Source organism: Mercenaria mercenaria, chromosome 18 (genome assembly GCF_021730395.1).
Source record: "Mercenaria mercenaria strain notata chromosome 18, MADL_Memer_1, whole genome shotgun sequence".
Taxonomy (NCBI): domain Eukaryota; kingdom Metazoa; phylum Mollusca; class Bivalvia; order Venerida; family Veneridae; genus Mercenaria; species Mercenaria mercenaria.
Genome location: NC_069378.1, coordinates 63,432,597 through 63,450,676, shown reverse-complemented (window position 1 = coordinate 63,450,676; position 18,080 = coordinate 63,432,597). Strand labels below are relative to the sequence as shown.

General features: G+C 35.1%; 1 protein-coding gene across 3 annotated transcripts in view; it reads left to right on the top strand.

The window, feature by feature from the left end:
- The window catches only part of LOC123537789 (uncharacterized), a 49,176-nt gene extending 33,834 nt beyond the window's left edge, over positions 1-15,342 (top strand). For all 3 annotated transcript variants that reach the window (XM_045321593.2, XM_045321594.2, XM_045321595.2), the window contains one exon: positions 6,390-15,342. In XM_045321593.2, coding sequence (XP_045177528.1) covers positions 6,418-9,711 — 3,294 coding nt within the window. In that variant the 5' untranslated portion in view covers positions 6,390-6,417 and the 3' untranslated portion in view covers positions 9,712-15,342. The remainder of the gene's footprint in view (positions 1-6,389) is intronic.
- Positions 15,343-18,080: the final 2,738 nt, after the last annotated feature.

The window sequence follows — 18,080 nt, the reverse complement described above, 5'->3', positions numbered from 1 at the left end:
TTTAAAAGTGTTCCTTGGTTTAATGGGATGCATCATATTGTTTTCATGAAATAATTATCCCTTATCTAGAATAAGATTTACTTTATTTTTTTTCCCTGATGGTTCAAAGAAAGGTTGTAATAATGCATCCTTGATTTCAAGAAAGATTTCTGAGGAAACGATTTTTTTTCATCATATCACCCTTGATTTAAAGGGAAATTTTCAGCATTTTTATGCCCCCGAAGGGAGGCATATAGTTTTTGAACCGTCTGTCGGTCTGTCTGTCTGTCAGTCTGTCGGTCTGTCAGTCTGTCCGCAATTTTCGTGTCCGGTCCATATCTTTGTCATCGATGGATGGATTTTCAAATAACTTGGCATGAATGTGTACCACAGTAAGACGACGTGTCGCGCGCAAGACCCAGGCCCGTAGCTCAAAGGTCAAGGTCACACTTAGACATTAAAGGATAGTGCATTGATGGGCGTGTCCGGTCCATATCTTTGTCATCGATGGATGGATTTTCAAATAACTTGGCATGAATGTGTACCACAGAAAGACGACGTGTCGCGTGCAAGACCCAGGTCCGTAGCTCAAAGGTCAAGGTCACACTTAGACGTTAAAGGATAGTGCATTGATGGGCGTGTCTGGTCCATATCTTTGTCATCGATGGATGGATTTTCAAATAACTTGGCATGAATGTGTACCACAATAAGACGACGTGTCGCGCGCAAGACCCAGGTCCGTAGCTCAAAGGTCAAGGTCACACTTAGACGTTAAAGGATAGTGCATTGATGGGCATGTCCGGTCCATATCTTTGTCATCGATGGATGGATTTTCAAATAACTTGGCATGAATGTGTACCACAGTAAGACGACATGTCGCGCGCAAGACCCAGATCCGTAGCTCAAAGGTCAAGGTCACACTTAGACATTAAAGGTCATTTTTCATGATAGTGCATTGATGGGCGTGTCCGGTCCATATCATTGTCATTCATGCATGGATTTTAATATAACTACGCATGAATGTGTGACACAGTAAGACGACGTTTCGCGCGCAAGACCCAGCTCCGTAGGTCAAAGGTCCTAAACTCTAACATCGGCCATAACTATTCATTCAAAGTGCCATCGGGGGCATGTGTCATCCTATGGAGACAGCTCTTGTTTTTTCATGAAATGTGACCTTGATTTCAAGGGACTTTTCAGGATTTTTTTTCATAAAATGGGGCAGTTAAATGATGGTATTACATTTTGTGCTAGTTTATGCATTGTATTTAAGTAAAGTAAATAGAAAGGAGTAAACAGACAAAACTTTCCTGTTTACACTTTGACACTATTTAACCTTTAGCCTGCTGGCGGCAAGTGATTCAGCCTTTGCGACCAATGCAGACCAAGATTAGTCTGCACGGATGTGCAGGCTAATCATGGTTCGCACTGTTCACTATTCAGTCAGTAAATTTTCAATGAAACACCCCTTTGAAAAATAAATGGTATAGCCCAAATTGAATAATGGACCAGTTCATTTTAGAAATTTAGCAGGGTAAAGGTTAAAGCCCCTCTCACTTCCCCCCCCCCCCCCCCCCACCCCCCCCCCACCCCACAAAAAAATATTCAGCAGTTACGGCAAAGAAGTGAGAGTGAGTTGAGATGCAATAAAATTGACAAAATCATTAAAAATTCACAATCTTTACAAAAGTCAGGCATTCATACATATATACAGTTATGGCAACAATTTGAGAAATTCTTAAAATGTCTAAAGTAATTAATATCAAAATGTATATTTAATCCAAATTCTGATTTTACTATTTTTAATTTATGAAAGTAGAATTATGTGATAATGAAATATATATTGAATTATTATGATTACATAATGAAAGCATTTTGGTGAAGGCAATACTAATGTTTCACTTATTCAGCCATTACACTTTTTGTGTTAGATCGCTTTGTCAAGTGTATAAATTATTCAGTGTCTCTTATTTTATGTAAATGTAACTTCCCAAACCAAAAAAGGAATAGCTTTAATATTCTCAATAGGAATAAAAATTGTTGATTTTTTCTAACCAAACCATGCATAAATCACCCATATGAGCCGCCCCATGAGAAAACCAACATAGTGGCTTTGCGACCAGCATGGATCCAGACCAACCTGCGCATCCGCGTAGTCTGGTCAGGATCCATGCTGTTCGCTAACAGTATCTCTAATTCCAGTAGGCTTTGAAAGCGAACAGCATGGATGCGCAGGCTGATCTGGATCTATGCTGGTCGCAAAGCCACTATGTCGGTTTTCTCATGGCGCGGCTCATATCAATTTCTTTGTAAATTATCAATTTTTTTTACCAAAACCAAAAAGATGTAGGTTTAATACACCCATCCTAATTCTTCAACCAGGAAGCAGCCAATTGAAGTGTTTTATAACATGGTTCAGCACCCATTCGATCATTGATGTATGATATATAAATATCAAATATAAAGGATTAACTTAATCTAGTGATTTATCAAAGTAGATGTAGGTCATTAAGTTCTTTTTGAACTTAATGACGCGCCCACACTGCATAGCACGCATACACTTTAATGTTTACCATACTGTTTTCAATAGCTGCCACGTAAGAATGTAGTGATATTTAGTTCGACTATTTGAAATTTTTCCAATAGGAGAGCTTTTTAAATCACCCTTTCACCAGTACATGTATCCACGTCACAAAAGTTTTGCATGTAAGCAGGTTTCTCAACAACTATACTTGACCAAATGATTTCAAACTTCACACATGTCTTCAGCATCATAAGATGATGTCCAAGGACTAGTTACATAACTCTAGCTTTGAATTTTGTCAAGATAATGCCCCTCTTTAATTTAGAATTTCAGGTAAAAGTTTTGTTAGCAGGTTTCCCAGAAACTGCTACGCCAAAACTTTCAAATGTAACACATTTCCAGAGGTGACATTCCAGGACAAGTCACATAACTCTGGCTTGTATTGTCAGAAGTCTACAGCTTTTTAACTTAGAATTTCTGGTTAAAGTGCTGCATGTAAGCAGGTCTCTCAAAAACAACTAGGTCAAATGCTTTCAAACTTCACCCATGATTTTGGCAGTTTGAAGTAGCCTGATGTTTAAGCTACATATTGTTGCTTTTTAGCTCAATGTGAGCTTTTGTGAACGCCCTGTGTCCGTCGTCTGCCGTCATTGTTCGTTGTCAAGAATTTGACTGTTAACACTCTAGAAATCACAGTTTTGGCTCAATCGTAATTAAACTTGGTCAGAATGTTACCCTCAAAAAAACCTTGGATGAGTTTGATATTTGGTCATCTTTGGTAAACCAGGTCAAATCAAAGGAAAAGCTTATTAACACTCTAGAGGCCACATTTTTGACTACATCTTCATGAAACTTGGTTGGAATGTTAATCTTGATGATCTTTAGACCAAATTTGAATCTGGGTCATGTAGGGTCAAAAATTAGGTCACCAGGTCAAATCAAAGGAAAAGCTAGTTAACATTCTAGAGGCCACATTTATGACCATATCTTAAATAAACTTGGTCCGAATGATAATCTTATTGGGTCAAAAATTAGGTCACCAGGTCAAATGAAAGGAAAAGCTTAACACTTTAGAGGTCCCAATTTTGGCCAAAATTTAATGAAACTTGGTCAGAATGTTACCCGCTATAAAATCTTGGACAGTTCGATATCGGATCATCTGAGGTCAAAAATTTGGTCACCAGGTCAATTCAAAGGAAAAGCTTGTTAACACTCTAGAGGTCACATTTAAGGTAATATCTCTATGAAACTTTATTAGTGTGTTTATCTTGATGACTTGTAGGTCATATTCGAATCTGGATCTTGTGGGATCAGAAGCTAGGTCACCAGGTCAAAAACTTGTTAACACTCCAGAGGTCACATTTATGACTGTATCTTCATGAGTCTTAGTCAGAATATTAACTTTGATTAACTTTAGGTCAGATTTGAATCTGGACCATGTAGGGTCAAAAACTAGGTCACCAGATCAAATCAAAAGAAAAGCTAGTTAACAGTCTAGAGGCCACATCTATGACCGTATTTTAATGAAATTTGGTCAGAATGTTAATCTTCATGATCTAAAGAATTCCAATCTGGGTCAGGTGGGGTTAAAAACTAGGTCACCAGGTCAAAAGTAAAGCTTGTTAACAATGTAGAGGCCACATTTATCTTCATGAAACTTGGTCAGAATGTTAAACTTTATGATCTTTAGGTCATCTTCGAATCTGGGCCATGTGGGGTCAAAAACTAGGTCAAATTAAAGGGAAAGCTAGTTAACACTCTAGAGGCCACATTTATGACCAGATCTTAATGAAACTTTGTCAGATTATTAATCCTGATGATCTGATCTTTAGGTCAATAGATCAGGTGAGTGGTACAGGGCCTTCAGGGCCCTCTTGTTTATTAAAATTATGTCCCTTTTTCACATAGACATTTTGTGACAGTTTTGCTTGTAAGCTTGTTTCACCAAATATTTTCAGATTCTCCACACATACCATGGGTTGGCCTCACATGGCATTTAGTTTCATAACTCTATGTCCAAGAGGTTATGGTCCCTGACTTTGAATCACTTGCTTCTTGCCGATGTGGGTTCAAGCTGTACTCAGGGCATTGGATTCTTCGGGTGAGGAAGCCATGCAGCTGGCTTAATGAAGGTCGGTGGTTCTGCCAATGTGCCCATCTGTGATGAAATAATGCAGAAAGGTGCACCTGGGGTCTTGAAACCTCCACCATCAAAAGCTAGAAAGCTGCCATTTGACCTATTGTTCTGTTGGTATCAGATGTTAAAACCAACAAAAAAAAAATGAAAACAAAGAAAATTAATTTTATACAGGGAGTCTGATGACTTAAGCATTCTACATGTCCTCTGTTGGGTTTCAGCGCAATGTCTTCTGTAATTTAATTAATTTTTCAAAGTAGACTGACCCACAGTAATTTAGAAATGTTTTGCAGAAAAAAATGTTATTTTAAAAACGAACAACATTTGCCCAAACATCTAAAACAATAGGATCTCTCTTAACCTTGTGAAATGAATATGAATGAAGAGTTTATTCAGCTTAATAATATTTTTTTTTCATTGTGGTTTCGTAATAGATTTTACAGGTTGTTATTAGATGATAACAAGTGATTTATGAATGAAAGATATTAAATATTTAAATTTATGCACTAGAGATGCTAATTGCATAATACACTTTTTGTTTTTTTACGGGAGATCTTACAGTCTTGAATGACATGATGTGATGTTTATGTTTAAGGTTATTGTGTTTAGCGACAATTTGGTTTCTTTAGGTGATTTTTCTGGAGTAAAATACTAGTATTTCCCTTCAGAATATGGAAGTTCACAACATTGTGTGTTTGTTTAAGTCATGCACTTATTTGCATTCAAATTACTTATTAAAAGTATTGTTTTGATAAATTAAACGAGTGGTCCGTTTTCTTACATGACTAAAGGTCAGACATAGTTATACTTATAGATCTCAGAGTCTGAATAACAATTTGTTTTAGTTCTTTTTGGTGTTATATTTAGTTTATGTTAATGAGCATATTTTCACGGTCAGGAACCCACGCAATATATTAGTGTATTGAAAGGTACTGTTTAACCCTTAGCCTGCTACTGTCAAGTGATTCTGCCTTTGCAACCAGTACAGACCAAGATCGGACTGCACATCATGGTCTGCCCTGTTTGCTATTCAGTCAGTGAAATTTCAAGTGAACAGCCCTTCGAATAATAAATGGTATTGCATAAATTGAATGATGGATCAGTCCATTATAGAAATTTAGCAGTGTAAAGGTTAAAGAGTTTATCCTGTAAGTTGTAAAAAATAAAAAGAAGGCAAATGACTTAATCATTGTTGAGATACCTTATTGCAGTTTTGACTGCCGCTGAGCAGGAGACCATAATTTTGTATTTGCTTTCTAGGATTATAGCGGCCAAAAACCCAGTGTGAAATCACAACACTGTTCATGTAGTGTGTAATGTAATAAATTACTTAGGTCCTGTAATAGTCTCTTCATGCGCTACTGACCCTTAAATATGTAAATTAATAAATGATTGTGTAACTGAAGATTTGCAATGTAATGGTGATTTAATGCCTTACTCAAAATTGACAGTTTGTAGCTGCTCTTTTTTCCCAAACCAAATTAAGACTTACCTTAGCAATCAGTGGAAAGAATGCTTGCATGCCTAGTTTTGTTCAAACAAGGTAAAAAAAAAGAATGAAGACAGAAGTCCTTTTGGGAAAAAAATCCATGGACTAGAGCTTGTTTCCTTCTTAGGAACTTTTTACTCTCATGTTTGCACTTGATTTTTTTATGACTGGTTTGATTTGTCATCACATTTTTGTGCCTGTGAGCTAGGAATAATCCTTTGTAGGTTTTAATGTTATGAAAGATTCATCATGTGTTTCAGGTGAGCAAGGCAAGCAACGAATGCTAACATGCGTCGCTTAGATGATGACCAATTTAACAATGAAGGCATAACAGCTGAGAATATAGGTGGGCACACTATCAACCCACAGCAAAGCATGATGGGTGGTCAGGGACAGGAAGGTCACATGACCGGTCCCAGTATGGAGGCTGCGTCAGCGTCGATATCAATAAACGTGTCATTATCAATGTCGCAGGAGAATTTAAGTGCGCATCAGGCACAGACGGAAACGGCAGAGTCAGTGATTCGGACTAGACAGAACTTAGGTAATATGCTAACTGTTGGAACAAAATTTGTTCCGCAAGCAAAGAGTTTCGATAGTGCCTTATCTAGTGATGGGCAACGACAAGGACAATCGCAAGAAAATGCGAGACAATATTTCGCCAATACTGCACATAGTTTTGAGAGTACACTCCCACGTTATCAGAGTTTCGATCAGAGTCTTGATACTCAAAGTGAAAGTGTTTTCTTAGAACCAATGGTGCCGGAAAAATCGGGATTAAGTGCAAATAAATCAAAATATAAATCTGAGTCAGGTAATGTGTTAGAAATACCAATTGGTTTAGACAGACGCAGACATAGTTTCAGTGGAAAGGAGGAAAGGCTGGAAGCAAGTGTGTTTACAATGAGACACTCAAGTTCAGGAGAAGAACCAAGGCGTGTTTTGAGAAAACAAATTGCAATAGATGTTGAAGAGCCGACAAAATTGGATTCTGGGAAATTTTCTCCACGTGCATCCTTAACAGCTGAGGAAGAAAAACGTGTTCTATCACATTATAATATTGATACATATTCATCATCTCGTCAGATATCCCAACATCAGCATGTTACTGTCATAAGAACGCCCCCTGGTGGGGTAGTTAGGGGAAATCATTCAACATCAGTTTGGGATAGAGAACAAGAAATCACATCTCATGAAAGTGAAATTAATCCGGACTATAGTGACATACAGACTAAACCAAAAATCAACATCATATCAAATGAGTCTACAATCTCATCTAAATACAAACGATCTCACTACTTAGAACCTAGAGACACTTTACGCGTGCAACGGGGATTTTCCAGTGGATCAGAGGACTCGCCAGGAACAAGTAGTAGTCGGGAGCCATCCCCATTCAGAAAGGAAACAGTTCGAGCTGTTTCACCTTATAGTAAGGAGAGGTACAAGTTGTCTGCACCAACCCCAGTTATAAAAACCCAAGTGAAAAAGGAGGCATTTGAAATTGGTTATGAATTGGCCAAACAAAGTTCGTCAGGGTCTTCTGATGCTGGTTCAAGTTCCGGTCCTACATTCCCAGAGTATTGTGCTAACATTGTAATTACTAGTGAAACTGGTGAAAGCGTCAAATGCAAAACAGAAGATGTTGAGATTCCAGAAGGAATGCATCGCCGACACTTGCATCCTGGAAATTTCAAAAAGCATTTACATGCTCGTTATTTAAAGAGTTTACGATCACGTTACTCATCTTCATCCACTGACACTTCTCAAGAATATTTATCTCAAGACAGATCTGATTCATTCAATCGTTCTTCGAGCGAAGTATTTGACAGCACGGAGAATGACAGTTTTAACAAAGACGCACATTTAAGACCAGTTTATATAATTCGTAATGGAAGTTCTGATAAAAGTGACGATAGTGATGTGCAAATGGGTTCTGTTATAAAATCACCTCAGCGTGCTCTGTTACATTCGCCAAGCTCGGAACAACAACCGTTAGATCTCTCACAAAGTCTGCCCGAATCATATACCCAGGATATAGGAGAACCACCAGGGCCTGGGCCTGGTCCTGGCTCAACCATGGGTCATTCACTGTCTGTAGAGACCCTTAGACCTCATGGGTCAGTTGGTTTGAGCCCACATGGTTTAGCAGCACGATCTCCATTAGGTCATCATGCACATAGTGACCCAGATTTGCTCAGCCCATCTATGATTCATGCAAGTTCTCCTTCTGTGTTCCAACGGTCGCCACATCTCCAGCAACAATTAGTCCAGTCGCCACAGTCACCATTGTGTTCGGTTCCAGAAGGCGATCGTATATTCCATTTCAACTTTCCTAGTCCGTTTGAAGGGGCACATATTCATTCAGATCCTGAAAATTTTGGAACGCCTAGTCCAATGTCACCTGGTTTACATTTTACATTTCCTCCACGAGCTGCATTGCATAGTGCCAACTCTGAAGTGAACCGTTTGGCAGTTTCTCCAAGAGCATATTATCCAAATCCGACACTACCAGTTCATACAACGCCTCATCGAGTACATTCAATATCATATGGAGAAGGCCATATAAAGGAAGCACGAAGGACGTTTTCAGATTCTGATGCATATTTGTGCCCAGTTTGTGGCCAAGTGTTTCCATCGTATGACAATCTTGCAAAGCACATGGCAAAACATTTACCTACAGAAACTGTTAGAACTGGAGATAACAACAAGATTCATTATTGTAAAGTTTGTAACAGATCTTTCTCTCGAAGTGACATGCTGACCAGACATATGCGATTACATACAGGTTTGAAGCCATACGAGTGTACAGACTGCGGGCAGGTGTTCAGTCGGAGCGATCATCTTAATACACATAAACGTACGCATACAGGAGAGAAACCATATCGTTGCCCGCAATGCCCGTATGCAGCATGCAGACGTGATATGATTACACGTCACATGCGTACACATACCAAAAGATCGGCTAAACGTGGAAAGTATCTTAGTGTTCCTGAACGAGAAAGTCATGAAGTTCGTAAAAGTAGCGTTAGTAGTACTGATACCACTTCCAGTCAAGAAATGACAAGAACATTTTCTGCGTCATCTGGTGATAGTTTAGACTTAGATGTAGGGTTAGGATCATCAACGTCAAAACTACGAACTAAGTCTCTGGCAAGTATGGATAGTACTGAAATGGAATTAACACACACAAAATCTCAGCTCTGGTCAACAGCAAGTACAGAAAGTGGTGTTTTTGAAGAGCAAAGTCAAAGTCATTCAAAAGGTCAAATGTTGACACAGTCAAGATCTTTTGAAATAGGCCAGGTCAAGAATCAAATGACTTCACAATCAAGATCTTTTGAAAGTAGATTTGAGGGAAAGAAATTTCTCTCAGCTCAACATTTCCGACAAATGAGAAACATTTCTTCAACAAGTTTCGAAAGTTTTGAGTCACACGATGATATTCTGTCAAGGACAGACTCTATAGCGGAAGATACGATATCAGAACATGGTGAGTCACTGGGCGATGGCACATCAACATTACCAATAGAACCGGAATCATTAGAGAAATGTTCACTAGCCGAGAAGACTGGCGATAGCTGATTGCAACAGATTTAGCTTGCTTTTTAAGGTTTTTTCTTCTAGAGCATTTTAATTTTATATCTGAGCCAGGTATTGAAGATGAGCAATTTGTATAGGTGGATAATCCACCCCCCCCCCCCCCACCAGTTCTGCATTAACTTTTTAGCTTAAACGTTTTCTTCGCTGAAACTACCTGTCAGAATTATACCGAACTTGATCAGAATCATCCTTGCATTGATGTCCCTGAACTTTTCCAATTTTTTTCTGCTTAAATGCATTCAGAATCTTTCGGAGCTAGCTATTGAAAAAATCCTTTTAAACAATTTATGGCTTTTCACTAAGCTTGGTCTGTAACGTCCTAACACAGATCTTTCAAGTTTGTTTAATGAATTAGCTGGGACCAGGTTTATGTCCTACATCAAGGCCAAGGTCACAAAACTAAATTCTTCATTTTTAATGTCTAGGTTAGGTCAGTTGTTTTGAGATTAATGTTTTTTATACTCGACACAATTGTAATTTATCAAGGTCAATGTCAGGTGAGTGCCTTTTAGTTTCACACATGAAACACCAATACACTAAACTGTCTGTCAAAATTTAATATAGGGAATGGAACTAAAAACATTTTAAGACAAGATGATATAAGAAGCTAACCTTCCATTTCTCAAATCAAACTGCACATTTGTTATGCTATAAATATCTAAAAGTTGGCATCAAAATTTAATTTTCCATAATACAAAAAGAACAAACAATTAGTAAACCAGCAAACGACGTCTACTTCGTTATAAACTTGTTGATTTTTGTAAAAAGAAACTGCTACTTGGGTAAAACCTCTTGCAAAAGTCATCTCAGTTTTTGCGAAGACTATGTGAATCCCAATATTTATGTTTTACATATTTTGTAAATTTTATGTTCTGTTGAACTATAAAAGATGATTTACTTAATGACAGTTTTTATATAGTTCAGTTTTAACAATGCACTTTTTTTTGTGAGGATTTGGTATTAAAATCAAAGTGACAAAATACAAATGAGTGGGAGGCCGACATATGCAAAGCTTTTATGTTGGCCTTGCCTTACCAGATGTGTTGTAACTTACTTGGACACTGTTCAAGTGTTATGTAATCTATAATGTGTTCAACATTTAAAATGTGGATCATCTTCTAATGACCATTTTATTTGGGATAAATATTACTATTAAGGTAGCAGATCCAAAATAACAATCAGCAGTGTCAGCACGATATTGTTTTCTCGCATATTTCAGCCTCTTTCAGCCATAACAGAAAATTTCCTTTTTTATAACAACAAAAGAATGCTGAAATCCTGCGTAATGAAACAGAAAATCCTTAAGACAGACTTCTGTCAGGGGAGACTATCCAGTACAACTTGTTTTTCATTAAAAGAAGCAATTTTAATGTTTAATCTAAATAAAGCGAGTTAAAAAATTATATAAATCTGAAAAATTATGTCTTTTACAAATACAATAAAATCCAGAATTAAAACTATGAACTACAGCATGAATATTCAGTAGCAAACAATAGTCAAAACAATTTTTATTTTAACTTAGACAGCTGTTAAAAAAGCAAACTAGTCCATATTGATTATATAAGTTTTATCTTCAAAGATAGTGATGTAAAAACTTTGGTCTTAAAGCCCTGCTCCGCAGCTATTCAAATTCTATTGTGTGTATGCAACCCATGATTACAATAGGTAACAATTAACGGCCACGCGCCACACTATAGCAGGCAAAGCCACAGTTTATTTTATATAGAATTTTATATAAAATAGATTCTATTTTGACAGGCGTCACTGATCATTGTCAGGATTTTCATGCTTTTTCAGTGACAATTTAAAGTTGAAAGGTAGGACTGGAGCAGGTATTTAAGGCAGAAAATGGCACAGTATGGCTCAAACACTCAAGAGTGTGATTGCTAAAGCCTTGGCAAACATAGTTTGCTGGTAGAAACAGATACAATAACATCCAGAATTGAAACTATGAACTACAGCATGAATATTCAGTAGCAAACAGTCAAAACAATTTTCATTCTAACATAGACAGTTACTAAACAAAAGATGTTGTATAACCTGAAACTAGTCCATTTTTATGACATAACTCTGTTTTTATCTTCAAAAATAATGATTTAAATACTTTGAAGTGAAGGCTGAAAATGGCACAATATGGCTCAGATTGCTATTGCCTTGACAAACATAGTACAGACAGGTTTATTTGTTTTTATTGTTCCAAGTGAAACATTTCAAATGTTAATAAAAAAATTAACTAGGTAGTATTATATATGTGCAGGTAGTAAATTATATAACTGATATGTAAGAATTATGGAACTTGTTAAAGAAATATGATTAATTTTGTTGGAAATGGTACGTTTTTAGGGTTTCATGCAATGTGAATAGAATTATTAGCTAAGGAAGCTGTCATCAGGCTTTGCATGTTACTTATGATTGTAACATCATATTTTTTACATCTGATCATTTTAAAGATGACTTTTGTCTTTCAGAATGTATTTTATTTATTTACACAGTAGATTTATTTAGCTTTTGTTTGTAGTGACATACTTGTTTTGGCCAGATTTTACTTAAAAGCATTTAGTAAAACATTACTATTATATCCTTGCTAATTTGTTTCATATTTTTAATGGAAGACTCATTTCCATCCCTCATTTTGGTTTCATTGTTTGAAATATTTGAAAATCATTTCTGTTTTCATTATTTGTCGGAAATGAAGTAAGTATTTATGTTATTTTTTTATTTGTTTTAATTTTTCCAAGGGAGATCATTGTTGTATTACTATTGCAGCTGATTAAGTTAAGTATTATCTACCTTTTGATTTTCGTTGATAGCAGAAGTTGATATTACTTGTATTTTTGTTTTGCATGAAACAGGGTCATCTCAAAGTAGTCAGCACTTTTTTCTTATGGATCAGTTTTCCTTTTTGAATGCTATGTAAACTAAATCGTGGATGCCTATTATTGTCAACTGTTTTATTACAAAACTGGCATTCATTTACTTTGCAGTACAATGTTAAGATAGTGCAGATTGCCATAATTTTTATTATGTTTGACTAATGCAATTGGTCGCATTTTCTCTTGAAAGTTCTGTAGGCAGCCCTAATCCATATAATGTAATGGACCTTTAGTGAAAATTGGCACATTATGTATTCTCTATATGTAATTTTGGCATTTTCTGGATTTTATAGTATAATGCAGGCATTGAGCTTCGTCTCCGTTCAAAGAATTCTGAATTGCCCATCAAGAATACGTTATTACTGTCATTACAGGACGAGTTCCTTTATGTAGAACATATTTCTCTTTTTTTTTCGTTTAAAGAAAATTGGTCATTTTGAATGGCCATTTCACACTTCCCCATGAACAAGTCTTTAACAGAATTTGAACCAGATAAATAGTAGATCAGTACATCAATTTTTCATTCCTTGTGGGCGTCTTCTGTTAATTTTTGTTTGTTGGGGATGTATGGGGGTAATGTAGGGGAAATTATACCTACTTTGTTAAGGGAAACAAATTGTAGCTTTGATTAGACTTGTGTCTGAGGACAATCACTGAAAAGTATGAGTAAACGGTTTTAATATTTTTTGTCTTTTTTTCACATAAAGCATATTTTGTTGGTTTGTGGCATTATTCACAGTTTTTATACAAAATGACTTTCATGTTTGTAATGATGAGAATACTTTTGTATTGACATTTGAGCCGCACCATGAGAAAACCAACATAGTGGGTGTGCAACCAGCATGGATCCAGACCAGCCTGCGCATCCGCGCAGTCTGGTCAGGCTCCATGCTGTTCGCTTTTAAAGCCTATTAGAATTGGAGAAATTGTTAGCGAACAGCATGGAGCCTGACCAGACTGTGCGGATGCGCAGGCTGGTCTGGATCCATGCTGGTCGCAAAGCCACTATGTTGGTTTTGTCATGGCACGGCTCATTTATAGATTTAGAATAAAGTAGTCAGAAATACACAATGTCAGACATGTTAGGCAAGAAAATTTGAACCTTTAACAAACAAGAACTTTTATCACTTAGTCTAAATTGTTGGAAGGAGTTCGGACAATTGTGCATCTTGGACATAAAAAAAATCGTGTAGCAGTCGGAAGTATGAAAATCAAAATGAGGCTGTTATTGAAATATTATATCTACCTGGATGCAAATGGAAAGATGGTTGCCAAGATAGGTGGTTGCTGAGATTGATAGATGCTGTGAAAGATGGTTATTTTCGGGGACCATTATACTTAGCTCATTGTCATTAAAATTAGGGTTCTGTAACTCGGACTTTTACTTTAATGCTATATTTTCCGATAGTTAAAGAAATGTGACGCCAGATTAATGCCACAAGATTTATTTTTTAATCAGACTGTAACTTCTATGTAATTTCAAAACAGTCATAAATCAGCATTACTTAGTTTGATATTTTATGACTTTGGTAGACACATCACCAAAATTTCTTGTTTTATAGTTCTATTTAAATTGTTATTGCTTGTCTAACAATTTTGAAAGCTTTCATATGTATGATGAAAATATTTTTTAAAATCAACATGTTGGTGTGAAACATTTTGAATTACAAGTAAGTCGAACATTTTATGGGCCTGAATTTTACAAAAAAGATATTTTCAAGTTTGTTTGGTAGCTGCTGCAATAGCCCACCTAAATATACTGACAAATAATTTATATTTAGTAAGTGAAGATCAAGAAAGAAGAAATGTGAAAAAACTTAGCTTAATAGGGAGAACTTAGGTCTATGGATTGGGAGGTCAAGAATATCGTCACCTTAGCGCAAAAAGTAAATAAGTCCTTCTTTAAATGTGGTTATCCACTTCTAGCGTTGAGGTGATGGTATAATCAGTGGGCAGGGCAAATGTTCTGTGTAATGATTTGATAAAAGATATTGTGTCTGAAATCATTCGACCTCCACCTCTGATAATTCGTGTGGGGAAGTTGGCAGGTATTTGCGGAGAACAGGTTTGTACCTGTACAGAATTCAGGAACACTGGTTAGGTTAACTGCCCACCGTTACATGACTGAAATTCTGTTGAAAAACGGCGTTAAACCCAAAACATACATACAAACAAACAAACCTCTGATTCATGTAGAGAAGATGGAAGTTACTTGCAGAGAAGAGATTAGACTCTGCATACACATCGATTTCAAAACTTAGGAGTAGTACAAACTTGCAATCATATAATGTAAAAAATTCATATAAAATGTCGCAAATTCTTAAAGGAATTTTTGTAAACTTGCTAAATGTAAACAGTAATTTGAAGACTTTGAAATCATTTACAGTTTTCTGAAGTGAGAAGACTATTTAACAGAAGTATACAATTTTTTATGTGGCATGTTCATCTTCTGGTACCTTTTCTTTTGAACATCACGTTTTTATCTTCACGTAATAATTGTCTTTTACTATCAGTTACTTAGACAGAGTTACCATTAATAATTTTCTTTTTCATTATGTCAGTGTTAAAAAAGGCATATTGAATTTTGAGTTTGTGATGGAAAAGAGTCTTTTTTTAACACAATCAAGTCTTTGAAACTTAGATTTAAATGGAAAAAAAAGAGTATTTTGAATGTTAGACTTCTTGCTGCAAAAAGGCATTTGAAACATATACTTTGTAATTAAAAGTTGAAAAAACGTCATTTGAATTTGATTTTTAACTGAAGAATTGTCCTTTGAATCCAAGACTGTACGCTGAAGAAGACTTTTAACTGAACATTCAGAAAGGAAGAAAGGAAATTGTTTTGAATCCTATACCTATAAAAGTCTTTTGACTCGTAGACCTTCAACTGAAAATGCCTTTTGGGTATTTATTAGATTTTTAACTGAAAAAAATACCTTTTATGTAATATTTACTGAGACCTATTTGATTGTAGGATAAACTGAGATAAAACTTTCGGAAAAAAAAGTATTCTGAATGGTAAAAACGTTGATGAGAAAACTCACGTTTTGTAGAATAAGATTCAATTTTGTTACATTTTTTTTGTTATGCACAGTACATACATATATGTAATGGGTGTTGTACAGATGTGCTTTAATATCCCGGTTATCACTCGCCCAATCAACGACATTGTTATATAATTGATGTTGTTTTGTTAAAATAGTGACAGTATTATGGTTTTATAATTACACAATGAGTCTTTGTCGTTAGCAAATAATATTATGACCTTAATATATTGTTTGATATTTGTTGTATAAAGGTAGAAGTGACGTTTCGTAAAATTCATATTAGACTGATACTGTTAGGCTTTGCTTTTTAAGTTGTAAATAGAACAAAACTATAATATTTTTTTAAGGGTTTGATTAGTGCGAAATCATAATATTTATCAAGGTGTCATTAAAACGAAACTACAGTTGTTTTCAAGGTGTCATTAAAGCGAAACTACAATTATTCTCAAGATGTCATCAAAACGAAACTACAGTTAATTTCAAGGTGTCTTTAGAAGCATTTTTCTTGCATCAAACATGACACCAACTTTTCTTCTGAATTTTAATCAGCACTGACAATATTCATTACGAAAATGTAAGTGTCTGACCTACATGTGTAATGTACGCTACTGGCATTGGAAGTTTCTTAATTTTATATAGAATAAAGGCCAGCTATTTAGTGTGTTCATGCCTTAAAGGGAAAATATAAATCTATAGCTGTTCTGATGAGTTCTCACATATTGATTAAGGTTAGGTTGACAAAAGGTAAATACAGAGTGATTTTTCAGCAATTATTATTAAACAGAATAGGCTTCTTGTCACATTTAATATCAGGCTCGGTTTGATTGCGCCTGTTCAAGCCTTATTTCAACATATTATGAAATTATAGGTATACTATACCCAGTTTTCATATTTGAAAATAAGAACAGTTACTATATATAATTTTAAGTACACATACGCACTTACAAGTTTTTCCCATTCTGATATGTACAACAGGTGTCCTTAGTTTGCATCATCAAAAGTTTTACAATATTTCATATTTGAAAAGATAGAGTTACTCTCAACTGCATATTTCTGCTGTTCTATTCATTATTATATATCTTGGAAAGAATGTTTATGAGATAGCACATACATGTAACAGTATTGATATATGAAGCCTTTCTGTTCAAGTCTTTGTTATATATCTTCGAAATAATGTTTATGAGATAGCAGATACCGGTAACAATATTGATATATGAAGCCATTCAGTCAATATTTGGAATCGTATTGCTGGTTAGCTGATTGTAATAACAAGAATCACGTTTTATTTTAGTTTATGAGCACCATAGTTGTCCCTTTCTTTTGCGATTTGGATATGAACTCTTTTTGATAAACGTAAAAAGTAATATAAAATAAGGAAACGTTGACCTCAAAGTAGGGATGCAGCCACTGGAAATGAAGGTGTAATACTAAATTACTGCCATTGTGGACACTGTGATGTCTCTGTCATATGTTTATTCAACAATATGGCTGTGGAAATTTTTGTACATGAAACAGAATAAGGTCTTTGTTACAGTCATTTCGTAAATCCCTGTACAATATTTGTGATTATAAAAAGCTTCTTAAATGAAAACTGATGAAGTTTTCAGTAATAGAAAATCGGCTAGTTTGTAAGTTAATCTTTCCCAATATATTTGTAGCAATAGTGCCTTAAAAGTCAGTATTAATAAGTTAGTAGAATAGAAAATATCTTACCATCCATCAATTTGCTTAACTTTGTTTTCTAGGGATAGAAAAAGAAAAAAATAATCTTTTATTTAATCGACTTCCTTAACTTTGTTTAATACTACTAGAAAAAAGAATTACTAATCGAACCATATCTTGCACTTGATTAACTTTGTTTACTTCGGATAAAAAATAATCTTGACATTTTTAGGCTCATGTCATATTTTATGTTCAATTGAAATACTATGGAAATATTTTGCTAAATTTCACAGTAAATAAACAGGAAATTTAACAGTATACATACACTTTACAAACGTTTAAGATCGATTTCATAATTTTTTTCTATGTGAAATAATCATCTGATATCAGAACTGATATACGGATATTACAAATGTAGAATTGTCACGCAACTTAAGGAATAGTTCTAGAAATATTAATGTTAAGTATGTTTCATTTAAAGTTTAGAAATTGTTACCACAGATACAAAATATAAAACCCCATTGAAGAAAAAATATAACTGAAGATATTTTTTACATCGTGGTTGTGTTAGGAAGCAATAGTATTTGTTAATTGTATAATGTTAAAGATATAATTATTGTTTAGTGCATGATATGACCAAAATAATTTTAAAACTTAGAACATGTTTTGTTTACATTTTTAAATTTCATAAAATAATCATTGAAATGAAATTTTTAAAATATTCTTCAGATTTTGTATAAATTGTATGTTCAAGCTATTCTGAAATAGC